The sequence below is a fragment of the Bidens hawaiensis genome, unplaced genomic scaffold (assembly GCF_021521415.1).
Source record: "Bidens hawaiensis isolate Kalapana, Puna unplaced genomic scaffold, B.hawaiensis_p1.1 tig00054311_1, whole genome shotgun sequence".
Classification (NCBI taxonomy): Eukaryota; Viridiplantae; Streptophyta; class Magnoliopsida; order Asterales; family Asteraceae; genus Bidens; species Bidens hawaiensis.
This window is the reverse complement of record NW_027499805.1, coordinates 73,916-85,425: the sequence shown is the minus strand read 5'-3', so window position 1 is coordinate 85,425 and position 11,510 is coordinate 73,916. Positions and strand designations below refer to the sequence as shown.

The window sequence follows — 11,510 nt, the reverse complement described above, 5'->3', positions numbered from 1 at the left end:
TATTTTTTTCTTAAAAAGAATGAAGAAAACTTACAAATCATAGCTGACTTTATTAATAAGATCAATTCCAACACAAAAGTTTTCTGAGTTTGCAATACATAAGCTTTCAATATTTAGCCAAAATGCATAACTTCCAAATATTCCAAAATGGCCAAACCAATAATATAAGACACAAGAAAGCTATGCACGCTTTTTCCTGGCTTCGTTACTTATGGGCCACTTTTCTGTAGTATGCAAACCCATTCATCATTGCATAATGCGGAAAACACTCTTATAAACCCCTATCACATTTGCAAATGTTGAGTTCGGTTTAATGGTTGACTTTTGTTTTCCAAATTACCAATGCTCCACAACTTTATGATTTGTACTACAATACATTTGATGGCTTTCATTACTTAATGAGTACCCTTATTCTTTATTATTAACATCACCTTTATCTTTATAAAAGATATGCAATTCTCATAAAACATCTATTTGTAGAAGATAATACAAGGTTTATCATAACAAACGTTTACTAATTACCATTGTTGCATCAAACTTGTGACAACATTATTATTAGTCAATCATATAAACGCTTAAATCATTATAAACCTCACACATACGTACTAAGCATCACTTAAAACTTTTTATGAGAATCAACCTGAATTGCTTAGTGAGTTTTTCTCAATGAACCAAAGTGAGACAATGAGCTCTCCATTTGAAGGATGACAACTGACAACATCTTCAATCAAATCATTAAAGTTTTATATGCTTGTGTCAATGTAAATGCATTTTTGAGAGCGAAAAACATTAACAATGTATAGATAAGTTCTTAGCTAAACGAAAGTAGTCTCCACATCTTAATTTTATTTTATTCTTAGAAAATCCTTGAACACAACATTCTCAAGTGACGATGATTGATCTCTATTATCCCATGTGGTTTAAATGAGTAGTTTTCTGTAACATCCATATTTTTATCTTTCATCATAAAACAACCTAACGTGAATAAACCGAAGAAGCAAAATTGTTCAACTATACCACAAAGTTTGTGACAAAATAAAAAAAAAGGAGAAAGATATGATAGATATCAGATATAATTATATTTTTTAAAGTGGGGTGTTTTTTGTAGACCACAGTAAAAACCAAAAACAAGGAAAGCATTAAACTTTTTTACCAAACATATAATTAGTGTTTTCACATGATTTTTATTTTAATCGTAACAACTATAGTATTAATTTATGTGTATAGTTTTTAGCATGCTATCTAACTCGTCAGTTATAATCCATTTTGATCTGTAAGTTTGTTAATAATCTATAATATATATAAACGAAAACATAAAAAATCTTACGTGTCGCGATATAGTCGTTTCTCCTTTTTTTTAGAGTCACCAGATTTGCTTGATTTTTAAATGGAGACTTCTCATGCATTTTACCCAAATTCATGGGTATGGGTCTCATCAAACCCATATATTTTCTATACGGGTTATAACATCTTATTAAATTAATAATCAATCTCACCAAATATTTGATTTAAAAATCCTATAAAGTAGGGATATACTAAAAATTAATATCTGATTGATTTAAAAAATATATATATTATTTATAACTAAAAAAATAAACGGGTCTTGGGTCTCATCAAACCCATATAACTTTAAAACGGGGTTATAACATCTCATTTATTTGTGAAACAATTTATCATCAAAGCATAAGTATTTTATTAACTTTCATACAATAAAAAAATAAATAAATATAGAAAACAAATAATATAAATAACCCGTAATACGTTAATTATATATAATAAAAGAAGAGTTTGGCATCGCTGGACCATAATTGGTCCGTTTGGCGGTGCCTGACTCACCACTACAACGTCCGAAACAGACAACGTGCGTGATTTACGGACATTTTTTGTTTTAGTTCAACGACCATAAAGAACGTAACCGAGACCAGACCAAATAAATGTCGACTCACCTGCGTATCTTCGGGACCGACAACGCTCGATGGTTTTACAAACCCCCGGGTTTTATCGACCGAATAAGCGCCATTTTGGATATTTTTTTTTATTTGTTAATTTGACGAACTTTTTTTTGGTTGTGTCTGTGTGTGTGTGTGTGGGTTGGGGGGGGGGGGGGTTAACACTTAGGTTTTGCCAACATTGTTTATACTGTACCGTAAAAAATGAAACTAAAACTGACGAAATTCGTGTCGACTCACCGCCACAACAGCCGGGTACCGACAATGCTCGAGTTTACCAACTTTCAGGTTTTAACGGCCAAATAAACATCGTTTTAAATATTTTATTTTGTTTTAACGCTTGCGTCTTAGGATTTAGGGTAACGTGACAAGTATATAAGTATATCTGACCTGTCCCAGCGCGATTTACTAGTTTAATTATAAAAAATAGTCTAATTGATCAAAATAATATGAATGAAAATAATAATAAGTTAGGTACTTAGGGCTTGCCCAATTGGTTAGGAACATGATGGATGACCCGGATGTCTCGGGTTCGAGTCTTGATTCTGACCGGATTTTCCAGAGAAAAAAAACCTGTCATGTTTTCGGACGGGGTGAGCCAACTGGGTTTTACCGGGAACGGCCAAGCCAAACTCGGATGTCAGTGTGAATCCCGATTATATCAATATAGTCTGGCTGAATGGGGTGGCAGTTTACCTCCTCCTGTTAGTCCAAAGAACGTGATATATTTTAACTGCAAAATTCACAGTAAAAAAAGAAAGGGTACTTATTTAGGATATCGGGCCGAATCCATTAAGCCCATACCTTTAAAGGAAAATAATATTTCACTAGTCAATAATAACAGGACGTGATATCCCGGCTTATTTTATCAAACCCTGTTCTGTTCTCCGGCCACCGGAAAATGGCTCTACTCCACCGATTCGGCTGCTGCTCTTCTCCTTCTACTCCACCTGTCATCTCATTCACAAAATCATCCTCCAATCCGACGTCGTTTTCGGCCTCTGCTCTTCCCCGTCACCGCCGGAGGTTTCCGTCGTTTAGAGTAACGGCAGCCGGTTCTACGTCGGAATCCGGACAGAATCTGCTTTTGGAAGTGAAGGACCTAACGGCCGTTATATCTGAGTCCGGACAGAAGATTCTTAACGGTGTTAACCTCTCAATCTACGAAGGCGAGGTATATTCTAATTCTATCAAATTGTATATTCATGTGATTGTAATTCAAGTGTTTTGGTTAGTAATTTGATAGTTTATCTATAAAAGTAGGCATAATTTGACTTTTGAGGTCTTTAGGGCTTTCGTTAAGAACTCATGCTTTTGTAAATTTTTTATATTATTTATTGTTATATTGATGTAGCGTAGGGATCATTTTTTTGTTTAAAAGAATAGTAATTTCTTGATGAGCAACTTTGTGATTGACAGAAGCTGTTAGCTGTTATAGTGCCTATATGTGGGGGTGTTCACTGTCCGGTTTTTAGGTCAAACCCGTGAGCTTTTGTCAGTGAAAACCAAAACGACCGAATCATTACTACGGTTTGATTCTGGTTTTGTTTTCACATTTTGGCTGATTATATGTAAGCTTTATTACTACAATGATGACCGGGAGAAATTGAGCCATAAATATACCACTTCCTGCAACATGAGAACAGTATATAAAAACAGTATGCAAACACAGCCTCATCCATTTCCTAGGAGGCTGGAAGAAATTGTAAAATGAACTTAAAAGATGTAAGCATCATGTTAGTAGCCCAACAATGAGATAATTGTTATTTGTTAATGCAAAACACCAACTAGCAGAAGTAGAATTATCACCATAACTAATACATTTGAGCATCACATAATCAAATACATGTAAAAAATATTTAAAATATTGAAATACATTTAAACCTTATGGTCTGGGTCCGGTTCTGTTCTTAAACATTTGATAATGTATTTGTTTACGTGTTTATGTTCGTAAATTTGTTCTTTTACGTGTTTATGTTCGTGAATTTGTTCGTTTACGTCTGTTTAGTAAAGATATCACTGTAAATTTGCAATCATATGTTTAAGTCCACCAATCTGCTAGTGTTGGTGCTCTAACCTATCAATCATTTAGCTAATGCTGTTTCAGTTATTGATTTGACTAGATTCATGCTATTATGGGCAAGAACGGTTCTGGGAAGAGTACTTTTGCCAAGGTTAGTATACTTAGTTTTTGGATTTATGGTTTTGCTAACCCAAGTATGGGTGTTCGTCGGGTTATTTAATTGGGGTTCAGGTTAATTGAGCCGGGTTCTTCGGGTTTTGAACGTTGGAAATATAACCCGATAACTGAGCCATTCTACATTCTGGTTAAATGGTTCTCAGGTTTATTGAGTCTGGTCGGTGTAAGTCGGGTTTCGGGTTTTCAACGTTGGTGTATAATTCTAATGTTAAGTCTCAAAATTTTGATGTTATTTGACTGAAATGACATTTATGTTTATGTTTGCCTGAGGCGTCTTATTGAGCATGATGTGTTTTGTTTATTCATTTTGTGACCTCAATTTGATTTGCAACTAGGTGTAAAGCGGAATTTATGCACCAACTGTTTTTATTTGGTTTCAGTTTTGTGCACAAAGTTTTGTGCAGTTTGACTAAGAAAATAGTCAGCAGATCAGATTTTTGCCATATTTCCTACGTGTGAATATCACAGTTTAGAAGCGGTTTTAACCAATTTTGCTGCATAAAAGTCGAATCTTTACCAATTTAAGTTGTGATTTGACAGTTTGACTAAGATTTAGTCAACTGTGATGTCAAGAGTAATTATGCAATTATGTTTGTTTTACTTTTAACTTTGTTGGATTGTTCGGGTTAATCCATATACAAAAACATCCATTTATCGAATCGATTAGCTGCACTCGGGTTTGTTTTATAGTTGGCCGGGGTCGTGTAGATCAGGCCGGCTAGTTTATCGGGTTGGGTCTTGTAATCAGGATTGGGTTAAAATGGACGGCTCTAGAACCAAGTGTTGTTTCCAACATCTTCCGGCTTCCGCGCTTGAGGATTAAGCTTTCAATAATCTGTGTATTTTGTACTTGTTTTGTCATATTAATATGTGTATGATTTTGTAGGTTCTTGTTGGTCACAAAGATTATGAAGTTACTGGAGGTTCGGTTGTTTTCAAGGGAGAGAATTTGCTTGAGATGGAACCTGAAGACAGATCACTTGCTGGTCTTTTTCTAAGCTTTCAGTCTCCTGTTGAAATTCCAGGAGTCAGCAACAGTGACTTTCTGCAGATGGCGTATAATGCTAGAAGAAGGAAACTTGGCCAGCCTGAGCTTGATCCACTTCAGGTTTATAGTTTCTAACTCAGTTTATATTAGTCTTGACAGTTATTGTAGCTTTTATACAGCCTCTAAAATTGTTCAACAGAACTTGAAAAGATTATGAACATTTCATAAGATGTATACTTTTTAAATTTTACAGGTTTTCCTAATTTTGCTACATTGGTTGTACTAATGATATGCTTTTGCAGTTTTATGGTTACATCATGCCGAAGTTGGAAATGGTGAACATAAAGGCCGACTTTTTAAATAGAAACGTAAATGAAGGGTTCAGCGGTGGTGAAAAGAAGCGAAATGAAATTTTACAACTTGCGGTATGCATTCCTGATTATGCAATTTATGACTCGAGTTTTGCCCTTTCTGGTTGAGTTAAATAAGTGCCTTTTTTTGGATCAAATTCAAATGGTGTTGAGGTAACTTGAGAATTAATTTTCTCTTGTTTTATATTTTTTATAGGTTCTTGGGGCAGAATTGGCGATATTGGATGAAATTGATTCTGGATTAGATGTTGACGCACTAAGAGATGTTTCAAAAGCGGTTAATGCTTTAATGACACCCACAAACTCTGTTTTGATGATTACTCATTACCGACGACTCTTGGAATTCATCAAGCCCACCTATATCCACATCATGGTAACTTTTCTGTGTTAAGCTAAAAGATCAATGCTTACATCTCTCATTGATAATTTAACATATGAAAACATACATGTGTATGATTTAAGGGCTGGTTGAATTTAAAATACTTTTATAAGGTTCTAAAATTGTATGGTTTTGTGGTGATGTTACTGATCATTTATGATGAATGTGGTTGTAGGATGAAGGGAGAATTTCAAAGACTGGTGATATATCTATAGCTAATATTCTTGAGAAAGAAGGCTATAAAGCAATGTCCACCACATAATGGCTGGCTATAAGGTATTTTAATCCTGCACACCACTCTTGAGTAAAGAGGAACATTTTGCTTTCTGTTAGTTAACATTTTGACGGTTGTATTCTGTTTCAGAGATGAAGTTTTGGCACATTATATGGAGTTTTTTTGTCATAAGATAATTATTCAAGACAGAAAAAAAGGAAATATGATATATCCTTGCAGCAGGTATTGAGACGCAAGTAGGTATGTTTGTGTTACTCTATTCATTTGTAAGTTGACTTGATAATTTATAAATATGTTTGTTACCATTATGCTTGTTGTATATTATGGTTAATGATCCAGCTGCACATACTCAATAAATCTCCCAAAGTTTTAAAATATGGCCTTTTTGCAACTGACTCCTCCAATCCTATTCCAAAAAATGAATTTATTTTCACTCGGTGCATGGACGGGTCATGTGGTTTGGGTAATGGTTCAAAATGGGTTTGGGTTAACATTTTGTCCCTATTTTTTGAGATTTTGAATAGTTATTGTATCAAAAAGTGTATTTACTTGGAGTAATAATGGCATAATTATGTTAAATAGAACAATTAAAGACACTGCATGCATTATGAATAGGCTCATGAACGATACAGCAAGCATTAGGTGTGGTTCGTGCCAACGGTTCACATACAAGATTTTGAATGTGGTCTATGAGCTAGAGTCCCATCAATTATCGCATACAACATGTGGGTCTGGCAAGGGGGCTACATCCCATCAATTATAACGAACATGTTTGAAGTGTTTGTACTCATGTCATACAAGGATCATCCATGGCAACACCACACCAGAGTGGTGTACCTTCCCACCTAAATTGCAAAGAGAACATGAACGACAAAGTAATGTCTAGTACAAGATACTTAGAAAGTTCACAATATAGTAGACCAAGGAGATCATGAAGGGTGACCGTAGTCAGAACTATAAAGAGATTAGATACCTGTAAGACATTACTAGCTCTTTCGCTACCATATTCATATAATTATATTAAAAAATCACAATATTTTTCTTCTTTTCAATTAAATAATATTTCCTTGGGATAATACCAAAAAAAAACCAACCAACTTTATGTTTTTGTTCACAAAAGTCCATCAACTTAAATTTTGCATATAAAAGAACACTAACTTGTTAAATTTGAACATAAATGTGATATGACCTATAATAGCCTATCCATTGCTAATGTGGCACACATGTAAATATATCATTTTAAGATGGACAATTTATATATAAAAATAGACACATAATCAAGTTATATGATCATTTGATTTTTTTTTCTTTGTGTTTTATGGTTATTCTTGGATTTTTTGTTTCTCGTTTTTAGTTACCTTATAACCATAAATATATTCTCGCAAACAAATTATAAGATAACAAAAACAACAATCGCAATCAAAATAATCTAGGTTTTGCAATATAGATAGCGTTTACAATTTTTTAAACAAAAAATGGAAAACATACTTAAGCCATTACTTTCTAATTTGTATGAAACGGTTGGAGTACTTGGCTTTCTTCATCGAATATTTGACTTTCTTGTTCAATATGATGTCCCCTCCCACCTCTTCCACCTCTCCTACCTCTTCCACCTCTCCCGCGTATTCCAATGGTACATTCTCTTGTCATCCTTGTTCGAGGCCTCCCTTTTCTCTTGGGTTTTTTTGGTGGTGCTTGCTTTTTCTCATTTGTGCATGTTTTCACATTATGTCCTATCTCCCCACAGTTACCGCAAGTTATGTGTCTTCCAGTAGTTGATACTGTTTTATACTTCCCTTGCTTTTCAGTTTCATGTCTCTTTCTTTTAATTGATGGCCTACCGGGCATTCTTCTCTCTTTTGGAGGAAGTGGCTTAATGTAAGATGTTGACTTCCACATCTTGCTTCCATTTACCGGTTTAATATAGTGTTTGTAGGTCTCTTTGAACCTCTCAACCTTAAACCAATCACTTACGTATTCCTCCGGGTCATTGTTGGTGTAGTATATAGCAGTTGTTGAATGCAAACAAGGTATTCCTGATATTTGCCACAACCTACAACTACACTCTCTATTATCAAGATCCACAGAGTAGGCTTCATATCCATCTCGTACCTCAAACATATTGCCACCACTCGGGATAACAATCCACTTCCTGGATATAATAAGCATACAAAAAAAGGTTAAAAACTACAAAGTACAACAAATAAACAGCCCAAAGTTATAGCAAAAAAGCCCAAAATGCAGCTACAAACAACAAGAAAAAGTCTCAAAACAGCAAAAAAAATGCAGCCCCAAACTTACAGCATATAAACAGCCCAAATGCAGCCTAAAATTACAGCAAAAAAACAGCAAAAAAACTGGTACTGAACAGCAAACAAACAGCCTAATATTACAGCAAAAAAACCGGTACTGAACAGCAAACAAACAGCCTAAAATTACAGCAAAAAAAGAGCCTAAAATACAGCACAAAAACATCTAAATACAGCAAAAAAATCGGCATGTAAAGCAAAAAAAATCAGCAAAAAAAGGAATCAACTTACCTTGAATTTTTTGACCGGTCTCTTATCTTATCCCTTATAGCCGGACATACATTACCTTCCCAATTCAATGATTTTTTGCTCATTGTGTAATTCCTTTCCATAATAAACATTCTAATCTCTTCCAACATGGTGATAATTGGTTTCCTTCTAGCACTCATAATGACAGAATTAAAACTCTCACTAAACCCATTCTCAACAGATTCACATGCTCTATCAGTTTCAAAGAAAGCCCTAGACCATGTATTTGGGTCTCTTTCAATTAGATGATCGTACGCCTCAATATTAATAGATTTAATTTTATCCAATATAGAGAGAAATTCATGATCAAGAGTCGTTTTGGATGCTGCCCAAAATAGATTCCTAAATTCTACCCCATTATATTTCTTCTTGAAATTAGCATATATGTGTCTTGCACACTGCCTATGTTCAACATAAGGAAGCAAATCCTTTACGGCTTCTACAAGTCCCTAATTACACAATAACATACATGTAAATAAAGTAGATTTTCAAAAGATTATTGTATAACTTAAAGTAATTGTACCTTGTGTTGATCGGATATAACAGTTAGACCCCTCCCACCAGATATTCCAATGTCATCTTTTAAGCATTCAATGAACCACTTCCAATTGTCTTTGTTCTCTACTTCCACAACAGCCCAAGCAATGGGATAAATCTGGTTATTTGCGTCCCGACCCGTTGCTGTTAGAAGTTCTCCTTCACATAACCCTTTTAAAAATGTTCCATCTAAGCCTATTACCTTCCTACATGAAACCCAACCTTCTTTTAAAGCTTTGAAACATATGTAAATTCTTCTAAAAAAATTACTTCCATCTGGCAAGCCATTCACTCCCACTTTTACAGAACTTCCAGGATTGGATCTCAAAATCTCATGTGCATAGTCCCATATCCTAGCATAGTGTTCTTTCAACCCACCTTCTATTTCGTCATTTGCAATAAGTTTTGCCCGAGTACATTGACCTCTACTAACTTTGACCATGTAGTCACGCAATACATCTGCTTGCATGTCTCTTATTTTAACGAAAGGTCTTGCAATGAGTTCTCTAAGGTACATCTTAGCAATCCATGAGGCTGTCACCAGGGAGCCTAAACTGTAATTCCTACTACAATTGTGATTATCATTAAGGCTTTTAATTTGAAAGGACTTCTCACTTTGCATCCAAGATGCCCACAATCTAAACGGACAAGAATAACCTACATCTTTGTTTCCACATACAACCAAGAGCCTTTTTGTTTCATTTTTTTATAACTTAAAAGATATCCATTAACTACTCCATAGCAACATATAGCAAACTTTAGTTGTGCGGGATTTTCATACCTATCCCCAAGAATTGGTTTCATGTCTTTCCAGTTCATGTTTGGATCATGAATTGGATAAAGTTTCCCCTTTTCAACGTGTTGTGTACCTTCGTTATCCTCATAAATGTTTGGATCATCTTTTCCCTCAACCAATGTCTCACCTACATCGTCGTCAATGTAATTTTCATAATGAAGTCGCATATTCTCATAACAAAGTTTATTCAAAAAAGGATCATCATTTGTCCTATTTAAAGTAGTAACAAGATCCTCATCTTCAAGGTCTATTGACAATGAATCTGACAAATCCTCATCTTCGGTACTTGCTTCATAAGTAGTGTCACTAAAAGCATCTTCATCATCATTCGAGTATGACTCCATTCTATAAAAACATGTACATCCATTGTTTAAAAAAACAACCAAGTTAAAGATATAAAAGACAATCTAAGATCTAAAAGAATAAAGAATTACTTTGATGGAATGCAATGAATAATTAATAAATATAAGGCTTATAAACATAACATGTGGATGATATTGTTTATAAAGAAAAAAACTTGATATGAACTGCTATAATACATCGATGATTTTACTTGATATGAATTGTTTATAAAGAAAATATAAGGCTCACAAACAGCGATGATTTTACTCTAAATCTAAATTTGATATGTGGATTAAATCAACTAATTGTAACTACATGACATCACACCTCACAAAAAACATAAGAATGAAACATATATCAAAAACAATAATATGAAACATCGATGATTTTATTCCAATATATTTATTGATTTCTTTTCCAATTACATACCTCAAATCGATTCAAAGTAGTCCTGGTAGGGAAGATTAGTTCAATCGCCGTTCTGGTGGAGGAAGATCTGTTCATCGGTATCATGTATATTGTGAATGCCGTTTCAGCTTTTTTTCTAGGGTTTAATATAAAAGGGTTTTTTTAATAAATAAAAAGGCAAAATAACCACAGGTTTTATTTTCCTAAAATTTCACATTTACGTTCAAATTTAACAAGTTAAGGGACTTTTATATGCAAAATTTAAATTAAGGGACTTTTGTAAGCAAAAACATAAAGTTGGTTGGTTTTTTGTGGTATTATCTCTATTTTCTTATACCTTTATCATTATATTTTCTCTCTTCTCTACTCGTAACAACTTTAAGAAAATATTAAAAATATATACGGTTTGGAGTAGAAACCTATATTTAATTTTCCCATATAACATTTTCTATCTTCTCTACTCAGAACAACTTGTAACGATACCATATAATTTAAAAAGCCTACTCACATAAATATAGAGAATTGATTGAGAATGCTCTAAAGATATTAGATACTGAAACTCTATAAATCAGTAACCGGACAAATGATAATCACAAGCGATATTTAGAACCTATAAAAGTCAATGTATAGAGATTAGATATCTGAACTCTATATATCATTAATCGGACAAATGATAATCACAATCCATAAAAGTCAATGCATTAGGTCTGAAACTTAACGCTCAATGAACGCACATATTAAATGCAT

At 33.9% G+C, this 11,510-nt stretch overlaps 2 protein-coding genes across 2 annotated transcripts; one reads left to right on the top strand and one right to left on the bottom strand.

Annotated features, from left to right (window-relative positions):
- Positions 1-2,762: 2,762 nt before the first annotated feature.
- Positions 2,763-6,322, top strand: LOC143600570 (ABC transporter I family member 6, chloroplastic-like). The gene is made up of 7 exons (XM_077078222.1): positions 2,763-3,123; positions 4,073-4,123; positions 5,036-5,257; positions 5,440-5,562; positions 5,705-5,881; positions 6,063-6,163; positions 6,252-6,322. Exons 1-6 carry the CDS (start codon positions 2,851-2,853, stop codon positions 6,147-6,149), a joined length of 933 nt encoding a protein of 310 aa, XP_076934337.1. The 5' UTR covers positions 2,763-2,850; the 3' UTR covers positions 6,150-6,163; positions 6,252-6,322.
- Positions 6,323-7,426: 1,104 nt separating this feature from the next.
- Positions 7,427-9,259, bottom strand: LOC143600567 (uncharacterized). The gene is made up of 3 exons (XM_077078220.1): positions 9,242-9,259; positions 8,663-9,129; positions 7,427-8,274 (listed from the first exon to the last, which is right to left on the bottom strand). Exons 1-3 carry the CDS (start codon positions 9,257-9,259, stop codon positions 7,626-7,628), a joined length of 1,134 nt encoding a protein of 377 aa, XP_076934335.1. The 3' UTR covers positions 7,427-7,625.
- Between the last annotated feature and the right edge of the window lie 2,251 nt (positions 9,260-11,510).